Here is a 23646-nt window from a genome sequence, read left to right on the forward strand (position 1 = left end):
CTCTCTCTCTCTCTCTCTCTCTCTCTCCCATAAGAATGATTTAGAGGCAGATCATCTGTTTAGGTGGACATATCGATCGCCTCTATCACGCCTCATGAGTCCAATGCCAAGTGACCTTGATTTTTGCATTTGTAAAATTTAAATCCTGGCCAGGTCATCTTTCTTTTCGCCAGCCTTGGACTCGACTGCCTCTTTCGTCTCAGACCTGAGTTCTGTTATGTCACACAGGATGAGAATGAACATTTGACAAAGCCAGGAAGTGGTATATCATCTCACCACTACTTCATCAAACAATCCAATAGCTTGGGTTTTCCCTCCCTCCCTCCCAAAGGCTCAATGTATTTTTAAAGGAAGTTAGAATTGGATATAGCCTATACTTTAAAAGCAATTAATGATAATGCAGACTTACAGACCTCTTTGGTTTACTTTACTGTCACCTCTCATGGACTTGTAGAGGAAACTGATAAATTGTACTTCTCATCCTGACCTTGTGCATCAGAGTTGTTATTTGGTTGTAATGTTAAATATTCATGCAGACAGAGCGAGCGTAGGACAGATGAGGTGCATAATCACCACATAATCTTGTCTCTCCTGGCTCAGTGTCCATAAAACTGTGTCCTAGTAGTTATATATCAGATCAACCATATTCCCATTGCTCTGCATAGTCACTGTCTACTGAATTACACACAGGTGGTGCACCGTGTATGATTAGAAATGCTATATCATTGGTTTCAAATATTTGATTACTTTAAGGTAGTTTCCGTTATTGTAATAATTTCACACAAAATGTATAACACTTCCTTTTCCATATATTTGTCATTCTGTATTTGATTGAAGGTACCATTTTACACTGAGTTAACATTGTGTGGTGCTCATACAGCCATGGTACTGTAGAGAATCTGTTGATACAGTGGGTCCTCATCATGGCCAGTAAGCATTTAAAACACAAATTAGGTTTCTATCTCGCAATTCACTCTGCATTGCAGACAGCTGCTTAGACTGTGAAACACTGATATGTATAACTTACTCATGATGCCTCATTGTGGTAACCACTGCGGTTCCGCTTCTTTATCCAAGACTAATGTCCACAAACGAGGCGGCTCTGTGATTGAGATGGAATGATTACCTGGCCGTGGTCTCTCCCGTCGCAGGGTCAGGGAACTAATGCCTTTAGAAGCTCAGTCGCAAACAGGTTGAATTAAATATAGAATGCTTTTATCTTTGTGGTTAAAAATAAAGAAGGGAGATGGGAGAGAGGTAAATAAATAATTTGAGGTTTCTGGGTTGATCCCTGGATTTTAGCCCAGCCTCATGCTGTTTTGGGATTGGAACAGTAAATGTATTTTCAGACACCACATAAAATTGCACTATTCATGAGGACGAGTAATGGATTGTCTGAGATCAAACAGGCATGGCTAATTGAAACCTTCAAAATCTTTTGTTCACTTTTTATTCAAAATGAACAATTTGGTAACTTGCATTTTTTCAGAAGTACAGTAGCTGCACTTTGAAGCCAATCAGTTCTAGAAAAGGAGAAAATTGTGTGTGTGTGTGTGCGTGTGTGTGTGTGTGTATGCGTGCGTGCGTGCTAAACATTTTTAAAGGTGGCTTCCTGAGTTGTGTTAAGTTCTCTCCATCAAATCTCAGCAGGGTCTATGCCAACACAATCGTCCCTCCACGTCCCTCCGTGTCAGAATGTGTGATAGATTACAGCAATCCTCCCACATATTTCATGACTCCTATTCCCTCAGTAGGGAGAAAGACATTTACATTTGTAGAAGGGAACAGCTTTCTTTGGATATTTTTATCCTGTCTTTTCTCTCCTTTATTCCCTGAGTAGTTGCATGGTGTACATATTCTCCTGTGACTCTCCCACTCAATGCCATGCCCCAGCCTTGCTCTCATCTAACAAACACCAAAGAGAAGTGAAATGGAGAAAAAGCAGGCTTTAATGGAGCCACATATAAGCATGCAGCACACGGCCACAGTCAAGGTTATTTTCACTTAGGCATAATGGAACGGAAAACTTTCGATGTGGCGACTAGCTTATTAGCAAACACTATTTAGACATGTTGTGACATTGATGTTTTTCTCTCTAGTGCTTGACTAGGATTCATGCATATAGTGTTGAAACAACAAATGTTAACCTGATATTTCATATGTGTTACAGAAATATTGAGGCCAACGCTTTTATAACAAATATGTTTCTGTGTAAGGGACAAACCAATTAATTTGAATGTAATAATCGGCACATCAATTTTTCAGCCATCCACAAATGTTGTTGACATGATTTAAAAACAGAGCAAGAGAAATGTGTCTGTACAGGTGACAGCTGAGGACAGTGCATTGTTGGAAGTCTATAATTTAATGCCTAAGAAGCAGCCATGTCATGCTGTTCATATAGTATGAATGTAACTCATAAATGGTGAGCAGTGCAATCTAACCTGATGGTCATTATGTAACACTATAAATATGGTCACATAATTAACCAAAATGTAATTTATTCATAATGACACATGTAAATGTGCTTTGTTTTGTTTTTATTTTCTAATGAGCATATCATTCTCTGAATAAGTTGTAATTAATGACACTGTCAATTAGAGTATCCCTACATACATGGCAGGGGGGGGCTTTTTAATGAATCTTTAATTACTACTGAATAATTGAATGTTCTACTGATATGTCGACTCTAAGCAGTGACGTTGCCTTAATGTCCAATTGGTTCTGGCTGTTGTAAGACTCTGACTAACAGACCCATATCCATATCTGATTTTGTGGCAAGCGCAGAGTAAAATGAATCGAAAATAGTTCTGAACTAGTTTTACTTTGTTGTAATTGAGTGGTGAGATTGGGCTAAGGATAAGGATATCGAAGGTAGTTGCAGTAGTGTAAGAGAGGTTTCTTAGATTTTAGCCAACCAAACATCGTCCACCTCCACCTTTTACCCATAACAGCCAATCCCTGCCCTGTGTCTGTGTTGATGTACTATAGATGATCCCCTGAGGACCCCCAGACTGCTGGCAGCAGCTGCCTACCTCAGAGAGAGCTCAGCCTTCCTCCAGTCTGAGACCATGCGTCCTGCCAATGACCCCAAGGAGAGGGACCCCTCCCATGTCCGCATGCTGAACGACGTGCTCCGGGACCTGGAGAAGAGCTTCATGGTCCCCCAGCCCCCTCCAGGTGTCTACAGGTAGGTGGAGCAGATTGTACTGTATGTGCTAGGCTAGCATACCATCACTCTATTACCTGAGGACATTTTGTGAAGGTAAGGGTGTGAGCTGCTTTGAAAATCTGGGCACAATATGCTAGCTAATTACAAAGCTCTCAAATGCCTTGTGGCATTCATTAAACATTATCTATTAATTGTGATTAGTCAATTAAGTCAATAATGGTGACCATGGGAACTATACATTTGACACTTTTTATGAAGTCACTTTTCAATCCACCTGGAGCCCATCTATTGAGTGTGATTAGAGTGTGCACCATTGTTTCTTATTGAATGAAAGACCATCGAGGAACATTACTGACTGAACATCACTGTGAATCTCTATAATTACCTTTAGCTAGCTAGTTTTCCATGAATGGGTCTGCCTCCCTGAGAGCCAGCACAGTTGTAGTGTAGTGTAATGTAATGTGTGTTATTATAATTTGAATGCACATCTAATTGCACTAAGCTACCATTAGAACCAAAGCACAAAAATTGAATTCAACTGTTCAATAATCCTCAAGAAACATTGCTGTTTAATTGGCTCCCTAATAACGAAGTATCCTTTTCTCAGAAATCTACAGTACATGCCACAATCTACATTTTGTCTATTTCTTTGTTTTGTCTGAATGTAATTAACTTAGCTAACCACTGTGGTTTTACTAGCTTTAGATCAGTCTAATCCTACAAAAGGCGGTATAATGACTCCCTTCCTACTGCCTCTAGAGCTGGAGACAGGGCTGGGAGACTTGGTGATGCTGGGTTTGACGTGAGCCTTGCACAGGAGTACATTTATATTGGTGGAGCATATACAGTACAGTAGATAGGGGAGCTATTGTGCTGATGGGTGGGTCATGGTGTGTGTGGAGGGAAAGATTTCAGATGCATTAGAATGTTCATGGCATTACTGTAATTTGCATGAGGATGATAGGTCAGGTGAGATGCTACATGACACAGAGCTATAACAAGAGGWGACTAATCAACATACATAGATAGATATGCAGTATACATATTCCCTGTGCTGACCATGGGAATTGCAATATTTTTTTCCTGTGAGTGTTGAACCTGTCTGACTCCCACCAATCGTGTTGTTGTTTGTTTAATTACTTCATACAGACGCCGGGTATACCATACGAGAAACTGCAGTTGTCAAAGAGACATGTGATTGTAATCAGATGGTAATCAGCATATCCTGGTGTGATGTGATTTAAATTAGATCAAGGTGTATGAAATAGATCAGGTGCTCTGGGCCCTTACAAGCCAGTATCTAGTCATTACCGCACTCTGAGCACACTCCCTGTTACTGCTGGGAATTAGTCCCAACTGACTGGCCCCTCTGTTTCCCCACTGTGCTGTGTGTACACTTATTACCCAGACCACTAATGGGAATTCATGCCCTTTGTCTGAGAGAAACGTAGCTGTTCCTAATAGTTATAGGAGAGGAAACAGAAACAGCATGCCAGGAAGCTCATAGTGAAAAGGATGAGCTGAACTTCCTCACCTCAGGTTTCGTAAATAATCAATTCCTGTCAAATGCAATCAAAGATTTGATAACGGTTCAGACTGAACCGACTGAACCAAACTTATTATTCAATTATGATTTCTAGGAAATGGATACTGATACATACAATACTGTACTGTCAATCTGGTATCCCCCAAAGCACTGTGAGGCATTGGAGACAGCTGTGAATTATTTGACCAGGCTGAGACAGAGGAGATGGATGGCATTAAAAAGCACTCTGTAAGGCCTGAGAGAGTGGCTAAAACAAACGTCTTCATGCTGTCAGCAAGGAATTGATGTTCTGTGACTGACACCGGGGGAACAGACTAGTGTAGTTAAACCTAGTTTGTTCTGTTGTGCAGGAGAATTCTTTCTCCATTTAAAAAGTATGCAGGGTTACAAGGGACTTGAGATCAATATTAGATATCCTTACACTTGGAGGGATTTCACCATGCAGCCTTTCTGACAACAAGAATGCCTTACAATTCAAAACTGCTTTGTCCTACAGTATAAAAGTAAGCGRCTGCTCAAGGGCAAGAAATAGTATTGAGGGCTAACATATTATGTARGTGTATGTGGGTGCATGTATGTAAAGTAAGAACCAATTGATGTTCACATTTTTATTACTACAACATCATGTTGAAATTTTAGAAAGACACAAATTATAAGAACTTTAGTGAACTCGCTTGTCCTTGGCACTGCAGCATGAGTGGCCTTGAGAGATGGATGAAGTTCTGCATGAGACCCTGTGCAGTAGTTCACTCTTCAGTCAACAGCCSATCCTAGGCCCTGGGGGGTAGTCTAATTTATTCACATGAATGAAGCTCAACCATACCTTTTAGGGGAACACAAAATGGTTCTCTAATTATTCCTCAGTCAGCCTCAAAAGGACCTGAAAGTTAAAAAGCGTTTCTCATCCACAGAAAAGAGGAGCTTAATCACTGTATAAACTCAAGCCTGAAGGTCATGATGGCAGGCTAACCTGTTTACCTAAGAAGAATTGCCTTATTTATTCTGCTTAGGGGCTGTGCAGCCAGATTCCAAAGAAATCAATGTGCGATTCAGATGCATGAAGAGGAACGATCCAAAAGCTGCTCATTTTTTACCTACAAATGACTACACCATGGCCTGTAGCATGAAATGTATCTGACTGCTGTTTAGTTTTGAGATTCTAAATTAGATTGATTCTTGCTACTGTGTCCAGATGGGGCCAAGGGGATGTGTGAAGGATGGAGAAACAGATAGATAGACAGGGAAGGTTTTGTGTTTCCAACAGTATTGTGTAACCTATATTTGACAGAAAACAGGGTGTGACAAGATCATTTTGTATGTACAATATCTCTCACAGTGTCAAGCAATTATACAGTAGGTATTATTAATGAAGAGGGGTTTTTTTTACAGGAAAATTAGCAGTTAGTGAATGTGAATACTTACCTGTGGTCTGTTTGTTCCCCTGTGATCCAGGAACCTGTTGTACAGTCTGAATGGGAAGTTCCCCCAGTTCTCCATACTGAAGTACCCCCTGGATCCACTAAAACACAACGCTGTAAACAAGTCTCTGTCACTGATAATAAACGCCATCAATTCAGCTGAAAAACTCATTCGCTGTGGGCTTGACCTCTTTGAAAACAGTCCAGATGACACAAATTGACCCAACGAAACCAATCAGCCAAGGTTAGAGGCACTGTATGGCTGCACTGCCTAGACCAATGGTATCTGCATACGTGCCTCAGATACCTAAGTTCACTCTGCACAATGAAGTGTGGCACTTTTTTTTTTTTTACAAAGAGATCACACTAAAGCAATATGAAGAGACCGGGACACCTTCTCGAACTATTCTTCTTGAGCGCCTAATGTGTTCAGGTTTATGAAACATTCAATAAYCAATGTTGATTTCTTCTAGATCCTTCTGGCTGTCAATGAAAGTGCTGGGCTATCCAAGATGTCCTAATGCCTCATTTATACATGTCTGTCTGGCTGTCTGGAACAACGCCAGACAGGCAGGCACGTATAAACTGAGAACGTGAAGAAGCACTGGAACACAGGAGTGAGCTAAATCTACAAGACAGAGCGATTCACAACCACGCAGAGCTTGATAGATAAACATGCATTTTGAAGTGAGTAATGCGTCACTGACTACAGCATGTTTTACACGAGTGGATAAACACTATAAGGCCAGCTGGATGTGTTTATGCTCATATGCACTATTGAACAATCTCTGCCTTTGTCTAAACATTCAAACAAAACATACAGTATGACACCATTCCATGCTCTTAGTTCTGCTGAAAGCACACCAACCCTCTGTTCTGCTCTCATTGTACCTTGTGATTTTCTACAGGCAAGGCAAATGTGTATCTATGACAGAGCAGAGGAGAACATGATGTTTGGATTATAGTAAGTGTGTGAGAAATTAGCTATATTTACAGAGGCATGATTGGTGAGGTAAACAGTGACAGCGGTGTGACATGGCCTGTTTTGACAGTTGACATGCTCAACCGCACTTCTTATAATAGTCATACGCATTACCGTCTTGACTGCAGACCCAAGCTGGCGTTAAGGATGCTTAAATTTGATTTGATTTGAAGTCCCTGAAAACTGCATTTTGTATGATTATATTTTTCAGTGTCTCATGCACTATATGATTGAATCCAATAACCAGCACAGTAAAGTGTTCTCTACCAGATGTGTGCTTTTATTGGATGTTTTTTTCTTCTACTTTGATATATTGAAAAATAATAATTCATCTTTGATAATGTCTCGTACCCAAAGTGAAATGTGATATCCGTATTTTTCTAATAACTCTGAATTACTTGGAGTCCTCAATGATCAATGTTATTAAAAACAGGCAAGTCTCTGCAATACTTTGATATAGAAGTAATGGCAATACCAATGGACAAGAGTAGTGTGGTTGTCTACAAAACAAACCTCACTTTCTCTATTTGTACATACAGTAAGGATGGACTGACGATGACATGTGTAGTATTACAGTAGCTGTTATTTGACTTAACTTATTTGTTATGCTTTGTTCATGGTAGACTTCTTCATGTGTTATTTTTGCATGAACGTTGACATTCATTGGGATGAATCTTGTCTTCGAGGCAGCGCTGAGCGATTTCCACTACAAGCGCTCGAGGCAAAGTCAAGATTGTCTATATTATATCGTACAAATTATTAGATTTTTTTTTTAAATCACTTTTTGGTCTTAATTTAAGGGTTAGGCATAAGGTTAGCAGTGTGGTTAGGGTTATGTTTAAAATCAGATMTTATTACATTGTGGCTGTGCCAGCTAGTGACTACCCTTCAGAGCTGCCTCCAGTACATCAATCATACCAATAAATGACAACCTGCATATTGCAATGTACGTCATTTGTTTTGCTTATTATTTGAGGGTTTAAGTGATATTTTCTTAATTGCAGGGTTATGTAATGCTGTTGTGTCCATCTCAAGGATAAATGTGGATTTTGAAGGTAGTGGAACTGTCAACCAAAAGTTTCCTATGCCAATGTAATCCTTTGTCCATCATCATATTGTCATCATTATAAGACATTTGCACTAGAGATTGTGTTTTTGATAACGTTTTTACAAATTTGTGATATAAAGGTCACTGGAATTCATAATAAGGATTTAATGATATTTTGTTAAAAAAATTGTACTTGACTTAACTTTTCAAAAGAAATGTAATGGCTATTTAGGAACACTTCATTCAGGGACTACAATATTAGCTAAGCTTTAAATTATGTACGTGCCTTTATTTGAAAATCATGAATGCTTTAAGAAAGGTTCTTCGGCTGATGTCAATAGTACATGTGTACATTGTTATTTTGCTTGAATAGAGGAATCTGTTTGATTTCGATACCAAAAATGAAGTGTGTGCTGTATAAAACCCTATTAGTTTAGGATTAATTCAACAACAGTAGGCCTACTACATTTTTAGTGGCATGAAAATAATGAGAAATTATAAAAAGCCAGTAGTCTCATTCCTTAAAATTGGTCAATTAATACTCTTCTGAGGACTTCTACAGAGGACCATTTCATAACTTCATTACAGGATTTGTATTTGTTTATTTTATCATTAAGAAGCGGACATTGTTCATGCATAGTAGCATATAAAATGCCCTTTATAACAGGCGAACAGGTGAATGTTTTTTTGTTACATAAAAAAAGTTTTTTATAAGGTAACAGCAACAAGCCTTTGGTATGAGTTATCTGGAAGCATGGTAAGTATGGACGTAGTTCCATCATTCACTGTAGTATGTAGTATGAAATGGCAGATTGTTATGCTCTTACTGTACCTCCAAATACAGTAGCTTTTAGTTGGACCATGAGGTTCAAATAGGCTATATCAAATGTCTTCAATTGTACAGTTATTTATGTGATGCTTTGTACAATCATATAATATTACACAAGTTAGATGTGTTGCATGATGTGTTACATGAAATACTGCATTGACTGGCATGAATATTGCATGTATTTGCACTAAGAGTCTTGATTGTGAGTTTACCAAGTCTTATATTGTTGTAAATTGTGATCATGTCTCTAGTCTCTTAAGTAATAGATATCAGGGTTTTGGCCACTTGAAATTCCTTTGGGATTTGTTTCTTTAAATATCTCTTAATATAGCTGGTCAAGCAGGAACTATCATGTATTGAATCCCCATGTCATTGGTATCATATGCAATAAACGCTACATTGGCATGATCTTGTTGTTCTTTTACAGTATTTTATATGTTAAAGAGTTTTAAAGACAGGGAAAATTACTGCCAAAAATTACTGCCATCATCAAGGGTGTTATAGGAAAATGGCAGTTTGAGGAAGTGCTTAGTTGTATTATTATGTAGGCTGTAGGTCTGTTTATCCAATGAAGGAATACATGGAATGGTTGACATCTACATGGAAATAGTTCAGCTTTAGTGTTATGCATTATTAACTGAATTCATTCATCACAGTTGTGAAATATTTTTCTTAACACTATACAATTCCTCAATTATTGGGAATTAATGGTTTGGTATTGGGAAAAGTCCATTGCGTCTATTGATAACTCCCTTGGTATGATATTACAAGTGTTTTAGTATGTTGTAAATATTCTATATGAAATGTGCTATAATTTACGCCCCTAGTCTAATAAAAGAGAGGTTTAAAAGTAACTTTCATGATCCGTTATCTTTCTGCTCGTGTAATTGATGAAAACGGAATTAACCTATTAAGGTTTTTATGACAATTTGCAGCATAATTCAATGAAAGATCTCCAGAGACCACCGAAATGATCTCAAACTTCCCCCAAGCGAAGTTTCACTGTGTGAACCGAATATTAGATTATCCGGTATGGCGTCGCTGTCCATGGTATTGGAAGTGGTAAACTATGTAGCCTACCTAATTGATGTTATAATTTTAGGATTTTTACCCAGTGTATACACCACTAGACCGCCTTGGTAAACGTGATGTCGTATTCCTTAACAACGTGTCTCAATTATACCACAAAAAAGGTGTCCTATTTACATACGGATGCGCCCGATAGCAAACATCCCACGCGCACGCGCTTACCACTGCTCTGATCCCATGTGCAGTGGATTTAGTACGGGTATGAGGACGACGACGAAATGATGGCGACCGCCGCAGAAGAAATATTTCAAAGTCCATGTCCCATTTCTGAGCGCTATGTCACGACTATGTCCATCAAAATTACGCGGAAAAACCAGGATAAACCCTGGAAATTGAGATTAATTTACCTGCAGTGCTGTGAGTATCAGGAAAAAAACAGCATTTGAATGGATGTTGAAAACCGCGACAGGATGTTTTCACGTGATAATTTCACCCCACGCCGACAGACAATTAACGTTAAATAGCATGAATGCACCTGGTCCATTTCACTAATTCAAACTTCACTTTGTACGCTCAGTCAAATAGGTTGTGGTAAATAGAGGAAAGCACTCGCTATAAACATACTGCTGGTCTGTGAAATCATCATGCCACTGCACAACCCTACTGGATGCTGATGCGCACTAGAGCTTGTTCCTGGCCATTTCAGTACGTTTTCGTGGCTCCTCATCATGCGTAGGCTAGCCTAGACGGACCATAACAAAGGCGATTCATAAAGCTCATAGGTTTTTCATTTTTACAGTCACTGTAGCTAAAACCTTAGAGATTAATATTAAACACACATGAAACACAATTTTACACACACRGAATGAGATTAGATTATTCCAATACCGCTAATTTCATTGTCATTAAACCTCCATTATGGTGGGTTTGGGAATGCAGCTCTTATTGTATTCAAGCTTCTTGTCTTTCAGGGAGTGTCCTTTTGAAGTCGCACTTACAACAGCTGAAAGTAAAAGGACATAAAAAGACTGATAACACATCATTTGTAGTTATAAACTACCATATGTGTGAATCCAAATTGTAGATGTGAGAATATTAAACAGGATGTGATGATGATGAAAAAGTAATAACAGTTTGATGAAAAGGACCCAAAATAATTTACACAAGTGTTGAATGGATTTTTTTCTAACGTGAAAATGTATGTTGTATATCCATCCYGTTGTAAGTTTTTATTTATTTATTGCAACAATAAGTTCTGCAAGCATTTCTGTAACTCGTCTGTTATGAGTTTCTAACCTGAGGTTTGCACAAGCCCATCTGGGGATTGAATAGCCCAGGGCAGGATGCACCAGCAGGTGCTGCTAGATGTAATGAATATACCTTTATCTACCGGGATCTGAAATATTTATGAATAACCTTGTGCACCATGTCAATAGATAGTCTAACTGCTTGTTTATTTACAAGACACTAGGGTAGACAATTTGTAGTTTTGCCCCTTGCCTTATTGGACATGATAGTATGTTATGTTGGGTCAATCCCACCTATTGTTAAAGTAAATATGAAAGGAGTTTGGACAAATACTCTAAATACGAATGAAACGTTCATGTATTGATGTCAATGGCAGGTTTGCATGAAGAGTTATAAACATATAGGCTATCTCAAGTTAGGATTCGGTGTGTAACTTRTCTGTCTCACATTTTTCTAGATTTTATGTCAATTGCAACCATACTGGGAACTGGAATCTTAGGTGAGTTGTACTCAGGGTGGAACGTCTGCCTCAGTCATTGTTGCCACGGATGTTCAAGGCAGACCGCGGTACTGCAGGTATTGTTAGCAGAAAACAGGATCCCAATTATAGTAAATGGAAAAATGTCAAATTTCGTGGTCAATCTTCGTGTAAATAATTTTAAAAAACATTAGAGAATAATGGTACCAATAATTGCTTTTAAAACATCAGATGTATGTCAAACTAATTATTTGAAAATCACACACAGAAGAAGATAAAAGGATAATTAATGTGAGCCTGCAGTACCCCGGTTGGCCTTCAATTTGAGTTACTCATTGAGAGGGGGCACAACTGAGCTAGCCTGCAACGTCTCTTCCGGGAGTAGCTCAAACTACGCATGTTATGTCTCCATGAGACGCCATCTTAACTGACTTAATTTGGCTTCATTGTGCTATTGAGTCCTCACATAGGAATGAATGATGATAGATGGCTTTGTCCATTCTTATATACAGTCATTGGTTGTACCAGTCATATTCTATTTATGAACAAAACGTATTGTCTTTTGCGAAATTATTCATACAGCGGTTTATGACCTGTAGGGTATCAAATATATAAAAATCATATTCAAATCACATTTTATCACAGGAGGTTGGTGGCACCTTAATTGGGGAGGTATCAGTGGAATGGTATAAATACATCCAACACATGGTTTCCATGTGTTTTATGTCATTCCATTAACTCCGTTCCAGCCATTATTATGAGCCATCCTCCCCTCAGCAGCCTCCACTGAATTTGATATATCTAAATGAAAAATGATGATTTCAGTGATAAATTATAGACTGTTCATGATTACTTTTGTAACTATGTACTTTTATAACTGAAATTATGTACATTATATTGCAGGACTTCCTGTCACAATAGCACATGCAGGACTCATGCCTTTCCTGGTCTCCTTTATAATTGGTTTCTTTGTGCAGGTGAGTTTGATGTTGTTTAACTGGAACATAATGGCCATGTAAGTACTGTGTAAGCTTAGCACCATTGTACTATATGAGTGCTCCCGACTGGTGCAGCGGTCTAAGGGACTGCATCTCAGTGCAAGAGGRGTCACTACAGTCCCTGGTTCAAATCCAGGCTGTATCACATCCGGCCGTGATTGGGAGTCCCATAGTGTGGCGCACAATTGGCCCAGCATCGTCTGGGTTTGGCTGGGGTAGGCCGTCATTGTAAATAAGAATTTGTTCTTAACTGACTTGCCTATTTAAATAATGGTTAAATAAAAAAATATTGTAGGTCACATGGTACTGTATGACAGTTGTTTTTATTTTATTTTGATTACAAACTTTCATTCAATTGGATGCTCAATTTCAGGATGTGTTCATATGTTGTGATATATTGTTGTGCTGATGTTGTGTCATGATATTTATTTTGTACATCGCTCAAGTAGATATAAAACCTATTCTCAGGTCAGATAGAACGCTATCAGCCYAGACCATTTGTTGGCCTAGCAGTGGATGTTATTGTGGGTTTTAAGGGCATTGGGAGAGTGGATAATGGTTTATTTGTTGTGAGGAGGATGCACTTTCCTAGAATTCACAAGTAGTTCCCTTCATTTTTCTTGTCAGGCTCTCCTCATATACCTCTTTGTTGACCTGCTCCAGCGATGCCAAGTTGTCCAGATTGAGTCATTGAAGGTAAAGTCTATATCAAACACTGTTTTATTGTCATGGTTTTTTAAGTAAAGGATATTAAACCCTTGTTTTTTCAGACTACAGAGACAGAGCGAATTCTAATGCAAGACGTTGGATTGGAGGAGCCTGCTCTCACTAATACAGAGGAGGAAGAAGAGGAGGTGGAGGATGGGGAAGAAGCAGGTAAACCATTGCAAATGGTCACCCAAACAGTACAGATAGAGTGCCTTCAGAAAGTATTCACACCTCTTGACTTTTTCCACATTTTGTTTTGTTACAGCCTGAATTTAAAATGGATTCAATTGAGATGTTGTGTCACTGGCCTACACACAATACCCCATACTGTCAAAGTGGAAAATTAAAAGCTAAAATGTCTTTTGTCATTAAATATTCWACCCATTTGTTATGGCAAGCCGAAATAAGTTCATGAGTAAAAAATAAAATGTATGGCCGGACCTGAAAATATTTGTCTAGCAATGATCAACAACCAACTTGACAGAGCTTGAAGAATTGTAAAAAATAAACATTTGCAAATATTGTACAGTCCAGGTATGTGAAACTCTTAGAGACTTACCCAGAACGACTTGCAGGTGTAATCACTGCCAAAGGTGATTCTAACATGTATTGACTCATGCGGTTGAATACTTATGTAATCAAGATATATTAGTGTTTTTATCTTCATATACAGTACCAGTCAAAAGTTTAGACACACCACTCATTCCAGGGCTTTTCTTTATTTTTTTTACAGTTTTCAACATTGTAGAATAACAGTGTAGACATCAAAACTATGAAAACACATATGGAATCATGTAGTAACCAAAAAAGTGTTAAACAAATCTAAATATATTTTATATTTGAGATTCATCAAAGTAGTCACCCTTTGCCTTGATGACAGCTTTGCACATTCTTGGCTACTATCAACCAGCTTCACCTGGAATGCTTTTCCAACAGTGTAGAAGGAGTTCCCAAATATGCTGAGCACTTGTTGGCTGCWTTTCCTTCACTCTGCAGTCCAASTCATACCAAACCATCTCAATTAGGTRAATGTCGGGTGATTGTGGAGGCCAGGTCATCRGATGCAGCACTCCATCACTCTCCTTCTTGGTCAAATAGCCCTTACACAGCCTGGAGGTGTGTTGGGTCATTGTCRTGTTGAAAAACAAATGATAGTCCCACTAAGAGCAAACCAGATGGGATGGCGTATCGCTGCAGAATGCTGTGGTAGCCATGCTGGTTATGTGTGCCTTGAATTCTAAATAAATCACTGACCTTGTCACCAGCAAAGCACCATCACACTTCCTCCTCCATGCATCACCGTGGGAACCACACATGCGGCGGTCATCCGTTCACCTACTCTGCGTCTCACAAAGACACGGCAGTTGGAACCAAAAATCTCAAATTTGGACTCATCAGAACAAAAGGATAGATTTCCACCGGTCTAATGTCCATTGCTTGTGTTTCTTGGCCCAAGCAAGTCTCTTCTTCTTATTGGTGTCCTTTAGTAGTGGTTTCTTTGCAGCAATTCGACCATGGCTGATTCGCGCAGTCTCCTCTGAACAGTTGATGTTGAGATGTGTCTGTTACTTGAACTCCTTYAAGCAATTATTTGAACTTATGCTCTGCAGCAGAGGTAACTCTGGMTCTTCCTTTCCTCTGGCGGTCCTCATGAGAGCCAGTTTGATCYTAGCGCTTGATGTTTTTTGCGACTACACTTGACTGACCTTCATGTCTTAAAGTAATGATGGACTGTCGTTTCTCTTTGCTTATTTGAGCTGTTCTTGCCATAAAATGGACTTGGTCTTTTACCAAATAGGGCTTTCTGTATACCCCCCTACCTTGTCACGAAACAACTGATTGACAAAAAAAACACATTAAGAAGGAAAGAAATTCCACAAATTAACTTTTAACAAGGCACACCTGTTAATTGAAATGCATTCCAAGTGACTGCCTTATGAAGCTGGTTGAGAGAATACCAAGAGTGTGCAAAGCTGTCATCAAGGCAATGGGTGGCTACTTCGAAGAATCTCAAATGTAAAATATATTTTGATTTGTTTAACACTTTTTTGGTTACTACATTATTCCATATGTGTTATTTCATAGTTTTGATGTCTTCACTATTATTCTACAATGTAGAAAATAGTAAAAATAAAGAAAAAACATTGAATGAGTAGGTGTATCCTAAACTTTGACTGGTACTGTATGTATATATAATTTATAAGTCCAAAAATGGATGTAGCAACTACAGATTGCCCCTTTAAGTTGATCAAAAGTGTGCGAGTTTGAAAAGGTATTCATTAGGCCTATGGACAAAAAAAATTATCAGCATGAATTAGATGGAGCAATGAATGCCCCACTTTTGCTTCTATAGGCTGGGATCCGCACTGTGCAGCTGTTGCTAGAACGCATTTTTCACTGGCTGTCCACTGGTTTCAAAAACAATGATTGATAGGCAGCTTAAACTTCTTGAATTCAACCAATTTTGAGTTCAAATACACATTTAGATTTGTGAACAGCCATCCACAACAACCACAATCCGTAAGGCGCAAAWAGCTATATGAGAGAGCAGCAGTGTTGTTCACATCAATGCTCTATGTAGATATCAATAATTACTGATATCCGTATCGTCGTAGACTACACCACTMCTGTCATCCTTACCTCCAAGTGTTTATTCAAGTTGGATAATCTTTGGATGCCGACAGCATTTGTACCATTGGAAGACATAGCTTGGACTGTAGCCTACAAAAGCCTATTCCTGCTCTTTTCCCACGATCCATTAAACCCATTTGGTGTGTCATCATAGTGGTCTCTGACTTGTGTTTAGACTCGCTCAGGTGGAACAAACTTAAACTTGCACCTTTTTTCATTGCTGATTTTAATGTCATTGAGAAAACAGAGAAGTGTCAAAGATATGTTTTTGAAAATCTCCCTTCTGATTTTAAAAGTAATATTTTCCTGGTAACTTAATGGATTACAGTTACTGTTTTTTGTAATCCGTTACTCTCCAACCCTGCCCACTTTGTAACATCATAAAATGTTGAAAAAGTAAAGGGGTCTGAATACTTTATGAAGGCACTGATGTAACATGTTTGACCTTTTTGTTGTGCTCAGTCTGAACATCCAGGAACCATCCACAGTTAGATAAAGGAGTTGATTTGCCCACATGTAGTGCTGCGTTGCATTCTGCTTTGTCAGTCATGTGCTTATCTCCAGYGGTTTCCGGACCTCACCATCACATAATGCTCGTTAATTGTGCCCAGCTGTTGGAAATTGGTGCGGATCCAGATTGTTTGATACTCTCCTTTGAGATTGCATTTCTGCTGTGAGGCCCAAATAACATTAGTGAAAATGACATTTTCACAAACAGTATTCTGCAAGTGGAGGAAAATCCTGACCTGCGTCATCATTAACCTCTCTTGGGTAGGGGGCAGTATTTTCACGTCCGGATGAAAAGCGTGCRCAGAGGAAACTGCCTGCTACTCAGGCCCAGATCCTAGGATATGCATATTATTAGTATATTTGGATAGAAAACACTCTGACGTTTCTAAAACTGTTTAAATGATGTCTGTGAGTATAACAGAACTCATATGGCAGGCAAAAACCTGAGAAAAAATCCAACCAGGAAGTGGGAAATCTGAGGTTTGTAGGTTTTCAACTCTTTGCTTATCCAAGATACAGTGGAAATTGTGTCATGTTGCACTTCCTAAGGCTTCCACTAGATGTCAACAGTCTTTAGAACCTTGTTTGATGCTTCTACTGTGAGGTGGGGGCGAATGAGAGGGGATTGAGTAAGGTCTGCCATGAGCTGACCATGCGCATGTGAGCGTTAGCTTGAGTTCCATTGCATATCTGAAGACAAAGGAATTCTCCGGTTGGAACATTATTGAAGATTTATGTTAAAAACATCCTAAAGATTGATTCTATACTTCGTTTGACATGTTTCTACAGACTGTAATATGACTTTTCGTCTGAACTTTCGCATGGACTTGCCCGCGCATCGTGAGTTTAGATTGTGTACTGAACGCGAYCAACAAGGAGGACGTTGGACATAAATTATGGACATTATCGAACAAAACAKACATTTATTGAACTGGGATTCCTGGTAGTGCATTCTGATGAAGATCATCAAAGGTAAGTGAATATTTATAATGCTATTTCTGACTTCTGTTGACTCCAACATGGCGGATATCTCTTTGGGTTGATTTGTCGTCTGAGCGCCGTACTCAGATTATTGCATGGTTTGCTTTTTCCGTAAAGTTTTTTTGAAATCTGACACAGCGGTTGCATTAAGTGGATCTAAAATTCCATGTATAACACTTGTATTTTCATCAACATTTATGATGACTATTTCTGTAAATTGATGTGGCTCTCTGCAAAATCACCGGATGTTTTGGAACTACTGAACATAACGCGCCAATGTAAACTCAGATTTTTGGATATAAATATGAACTTTACCGAACAAAACATACATGTATTGTGTAACATGAAGTCCTATGAGTGTCATCTGATGAAGATCATCAAAAGTTAGTGATTCATTTTATCTATATTTCTGCTTTTTGTGACTTCTCTTTGGCTGGAAAAATGGCTGTGTTTTTCTGTGACTTGGCTCTGACCTAACATAATCGTTTGGTCTGCTTTCGTCGTAAAGCCTATTTGAAATCGGACACTGTGGCTGGATTTACAACAACTGTATCTTTAAAATGGTGTAAAATACATGTATGTTTGAGGAATTTTAATTATGGGATTTCTGTTGTTTTGAATTTGGCGCCCTGCAGTTTCACTGGCTGTTGACGAGGTGAGACGCTACCGTCCCACATACCCTAGAGAGGTTAACCTACCTAGTAGGATAGCAGTTTTCTCTGATCCCAGATATTAGCTGAGATTCTCCCTTTAACAATCAGTCTAATAGTGTTAAATGTAACTGGTTCCCTAATTAATAGAGAATATATTTGTTTGTGTGCTTTTTTTGTCATTAGTTAGTGAGGAGATAGTGTGTACCACATGAAATGCCTGGGTCCCTGAAACAGATGGTGGCTGTATTGTTTTTGGTGTGAAATGCAGCAAGGAACATTAGCAGAGGGGATTAAGACGCAGGCAGGAATCCAAAAGCATCAGCGCTAACTAATCAGGGTAGGCCGGGGCCCCATGGAGGCAAACATTAAGTATTTTGGACAAGAGATGGAGGGAATAGTCAGCTAATGAAGATGAATGGAGGGATGGAAAGTGGCTGCCCTGTCAGAAAAAAAGTGTGTGGAACTTGAGGCTTGTTTATGAAAGCTTTTCAGAATCTCTGCTGCTTTCCAGGGTGAGGGAGGTGGCCCTATCTGTCCCTGACTACACCAGGGAAACATATCTACTGATGCACCTCTTTTTCTTAGTAATGGCCCCTGTATCTGTAATGATCTAAACTCAAAGGGGTCAAGTACTAATATTGTAGATCACTCCTCTCAAGGGATTTTATGATGAGTCTCTAAATATGTTTGCCAATCAAACTATTTTATGATCTTGGTAATGTCAATTATCTGGGTCAAAATCAATTATATTTTACACTCAACGAGGATAATCATTGCATTTTAGCTTTCTTTTTCTCTACCTTTTGTAATTTGAGCTTATTCATTGTGCTGGTAAGTGGAGCAATCTTTCCATCATATCACATGACCAAGGTGCCTTTCATGCTAGCCCTGCCATTATGGTCATAAAACGCTTGAAATTGATCACACATCCCTGTTAATACAGTTTTTAATAAAACTCTAATGCTAAATAATTGCTTTATTACTGTCACGTATGTGACCAGAGCAGTATTTCCTTTGGCTAGATGCTGCTTTAATTTATATGCCAGGTTGACAGTGTCATCTGATAGCTTTTGCAATGGCCTGATATTCCATGATTCAATTACGCGCTCATGGTCCTGGTATACAGGTTAGCTTGTTGGGATTTAATAAGAGAGCTATTAAAAAGATGGATTTCTGTGGGCAAAAAATGTGCAGCTGCTATCTGTTACATATTGTCTGGTTTAGAATGGATTCCAATAAGCGCAACACAGATATCCCATTCATCACAGGAACATTGCATGATAAACATCAAAACAAATGCAAAACTGAAAATGTTCAAATGCTAGCAATTATCTCATTCGGGCCATGGTATAGAGAAGTTATAACACATCTCATTCGGGCTATGTTAAAGAGAAGGTATAACAGATCTCTGGATTTCATTGATAGAGAAAGGGGGATCAGTTATGTTATTGAGCTTCAAAATCATTACAAGTTTGTTGTTGTTCATTTCATCAGTGTACTTTCTCAGTTTTGACGTTTGGCCTGGTGAATTATTTACAAAGTCTTTATTGTTGGTTAGATTATGCTCTTTTTTTAGGGGGTAGATCAGCTTCAATATTGAAGATAGATTGTGGCTTCCATCAATGTAATTGTCTGSATAATTTCCAATCCCCCATAAACATTTTTGTAGAAACAGTACCAGTCAAAAGTTTGGACACCTACTTATTCCAGGTTTTTTCTTTATTTMTACTATTTTCTACATTGTAGAATAATAGTGAGGACATCAAAACTATGACATAACACATATGGAATAATGTAGTAACCAAAAAAGTGTTAAACAAATCAAAATATATTTTATATTTGAGATTCTTCAAAGTAGCCACCCTTTGCCCTTTGCCTTGATGACAGCTTTGCACACTCTTTGCATTCTCTCAACCAGCTTCGGAGGTAGTCACGTGGAATGCATTGTAAAAGTTAATTTGTGGAATTTCTTTCCTTCTTATTGCATTTAAGCCAATCAGTTGTGATGTGACAAGGTAGGGGTGCTATACAGAAGATAGCCCTATTTGGTAAAAGACCAAGTCCATATTATGGCAAGAACAGCTCAAATAGCAAAGAGAAACGACAGTCCATCATTACTTTAAGACATCATTACTTTCAGTCAATGGGGAAAATTTCAAGAACTTTGAACGTTTCTTCAAGTGCAATCGCAAAAACCATCAAGCGCTATGTTGAAACTATTATGTTTAAAGGTATGACCCAGGTTCAGACAGTGTTGAAGAAACAAAAGTTTGTTCTTTAAACAAGGGCAGGCAAACGACAGGTCAAGGCAGGCAGGGGTCAATAATCCAGAGAGGGTGTAAGGTACTGGAACAGCAGGCGGGCTCAGGGTTAGGTCAGGCAGAGGTCTGTAATCCAGAGTAGTGGGGCAAAGGTACAGGACGACAGGCAGGTTCAAGGTCAGGGCAGGCAGAACAGTCAGAACCGGGAAACCTGAAAAACAGAAGCAAGGAACAAGCGAGAGCAGGGAAACAAAACGCTGGTAGGTTCTACGAACAAACGAACTGGCAAAAGGCAAACAGAAAACAGGTAGAAATACACAGGGGATAATGGGGAAGATGGGCGAAACCTGGGAGGAGGGTGGAGACAATCACAAAGACAGGTGAACACAGATCAGGGTGTGACAGAAACTGGCCTTCATGAGGACCGCCACTGGAAAGGAAGACCCAGAGTTACCTCTGCTGCAGAGGATAGGTTCATTAGAGTTACCAGCCTCATAACATGGCAATTATTTGCACCTCAGATTGGAGCCCAAATAAATGCTTCACAGAGTTCAAGTAACAGACAAATTTCAACATCAACTGTTCAGAGGAGACTGCGTGAATCAGGCCTTCATGGTCGAATTGCTGCAAAAATGAGTACCTCATCAAGGCAAAGGGTGGCTACATTGAAGAATCTCAAATATAAAATATATTTTGAATTGTTTAACACTGTTTTGGTTACTACATGATTCCATATGTGTTATTTCATAGTTTTGATGTCTTCACAATTATTCTACAATGTAGAAAATAGTAAAAATAAAGAAAAATCCTTTAATCTTAAACCGCCATCGATAAGAAACAATACTGTGCAGCCGTATTCATTGACCTGGCCAAGGCTTTTGACTCTGTCAATCACCACATCCTCATCGGCAGACTGACAGCCTTGGTTTCTCTAATGATTGCCTCGCCTGGTTCACCAACTACTTCTCTGATCGAGTTCAGTGTGTCAAATCGGAGGGTCTGTTGTCCGGGCCTCTGGCAGTCTCTGTGGGGTGCCACAGGGTTCAATTCTTGACGCGACTCTCTTCTCTGTATACATCAATGATGTCGCTCTTGCTGCTGGTGAGTCTCTGATCCACCTCTACGCAGACGACACTATTCTGTATACTTCTGGCCCTTCTCTTGACACTGTGTTAACAACCCTCCAGGCGAGCTTCAATGCCATACAACTCTCTTCCGTGGCCTCCAATTGCTCTTAAATACAAGTAAAACTAAATGCATGCTCTTCAACCGATCGCTGCCTGCACCTGCCCGCTGTCAACATCACTACTCTGGACGGCTCTGACTTAGAATATGTGGACAACTACAAATACTAGGTGTCTGGTTAGACTGTAAACTCTCCTTCCAGACTCACATCAACATCTCAATCCAAAGTTAATCTAGAATTGACTTCCTATTCCGCAACAAAGCATCTTCACTCATGCTGCCAAACATACCCTTGTAAAACTGACCATCCTACCAATCCTCGACTTTGGTGATGTCATTTACAAAATAGCCTCCAAAACCCTACTCAATAAATTGGATGCAGTCTATCACAGTGCCATCCATTTTGTCACCAAAGCCCCATATACTACCCACCACTGCGACCTGTACACTCTCGTTGGCTGGCCCTCGCTTCATACTCGTCGCAAACCACTGGCTCCAGGTCATCTACAAGACCCTGCTAGGTAAAGTCCCCCTTATCTCAGCTCGCTGGTCACCATAGCAGCACCTACCTGTAGCACGCGCTCCAGCAGGTATCATCTCTGGTCACCCACAAAACCAATTCTTCCTTTGGCCGCCTCTCCTTCCAGTTTTCTGCTGCCAATGACTGGAACGAACTACAAAAATCTCTGAAACTGGAAACACTTATCTCCCTCACTAGCTTTAAGCACCAGCTGTCAGAGGCAGCTCATAGATTACTGCACCTGTACATAGCCCATCTATAATTTAAGCCCAAACAACTACCTCTTTACCTACTGTATTTATTTATTTATTTTGCTCCTTTGCACCCCATTATTTCTATCTCTACTTTGCACATTCTTCCACTGCAAACCACACTTCCAGTGTTTTTACTTGCTATATTGTATTTATTTCGCCACCATGGCCTTTTTTATATTTTTATTTTTTATATATATATATTTTGTTTGCCTTCCTCCCTTATCTCACCTCACTTGCTCACATTGTATATAGACTTATTTTTCACTGTATTATTGACTGTATGTTTGTTTTACTCCATGTGTAACTATGTGTTGTTGTATGTGTCGAACTGCTTTGCTTTATCTTGGCCAGGTCGCAATTGTAATGAGAACGTGTTCTCAACTTGCCTACCTGGTTAAATAAAGGTGAAATATTTTTTTTTAAATAAATAAAAATGAATAGGTGTGTCCAAACTTTTGACTGTTCTGTATATAACATTCTATTGGTTGCAAGATTTTTGTATATCATATAAATTTAAAAAGTTTTGAATCCAGAAAATGTCTTCCCAACTATTTAGCAATCTATAGGCACAGCTGTACAATTTTTGGTCCTTAAATGAAAACTGTATACTTTTTCATTTATCACAATTTTATTTAGCAATTTTGGTCTTTAATGCAGGGCCGACAGACAAGTTCCTTACTATCTCCCTTCCACCTGCCTCTTCCATTTTTTGCGGTAATGCTGCAATTATTTGGTTGTAATTTTGAGTAGAGCTGACATTTCAATATATTTTTGTTAAGCTGCACGTTTGACATAAATCCACCAGTCCTAGTTATATATAATTTGCATTAATACCTTTTTTTAATTTTTTAAAATACTAAATATTGTTTTTTTATAATATATACCTGAGTTTAACATAATATTTTGTTTGTAATATTTGTTCAGTCTTTCTGGTGGATTAGATTATGCTCTTTATCCTTTCAAAGAATCACAGGACTGGGAGACCAGAAACTTCCTCTGATATTTCCCAAAGTTCTTCGTATAGTCGGCCCCTAATATCATAACTGTCATTAAAACACAGTTATAACGACATCTTAGGTGTAAAATAAATCAATAGCTAATTCTGTATCCTGTTGTGTTTTGCCTTTGGAGTATACTGTAATATTACTTGAAGATTAGCCATTTGAATTGTTGTCCAATAGTGTCACGTTCCTCG

At 38.9% G+C, this 23646-nt stretch overlaps 2 protein-coding genes across 3 annotated transcripts in view; both read left to right on the top strand.

The window, feature by feature from the left end:
• LOC111975853 (inactive N-acetylated-alpha-linked acidic dipeptidase-like protein 2) overlaps positions 1–9403 on the top strand; it is a 310771-nt gene extending 301368 nt beyond the window's left edge. For both annotated transcript variants that reach the window (XM_024004505.2, XM_070447599.1), the window contains 2 exons: positions 2992–3190; positions 6171–9403. In XM_024004505.2, the coding sequence (XP_023860273.1) occupies positions 2992–3190; positions 6171–6357 (386 nt within the window). In that variant the 3' untranslated portion in view covers positions 6358–9403. The remainder of the gene's footprint in view (positions 1–2991; positions 3191–6170) is intronic.
• Positions 9404–10226: 823 nt separating this feature from the next.
• Positions 10227–23646, top strand: part of si:ch211-51h4.2 (uncharacterized) — a 114363-nt gene continuing 100943 nt past the window's right edge. Inside the window, exons 1-5 of the mRNA XM_024003621.2 lie at positions 10227–10441; positions 11730–11771; positions 12654–12727; positions 13376–13444; positions 13519–13624. Of these exons, the coding sequence (XP_023859389.1) occupies positions 10303–10441; positions 11730–11771; positions 12654–12727; positions 13376–13444; positions 13519–13624 (430 nt within the window). The 5' untranslated portion in view covers positions 10227–10302. The remainder of the gene's footprint in view (positions 10442–11729; positions 11772–12653; positions 12728–13375; positions 13445–13518; positions 13625–23646) is intronic.

Source organism: Salvelinus sp. IW2-2015, linkage group LG16 (genome assembly GCF_002910315.2).
Source record: "Salvelinus sp. IW2-2015 linkage group LG16, ASM291031v2, whole genome shotgun sequence".
Classification (NCBI taxonomy): domain Eukaryota; kingdom Metazoa; phylum Chordata; class Actinopteri; order Salmoniformes; family Salmonidae; genus Salvelinus; species Salvelinus sp. IW2-2015.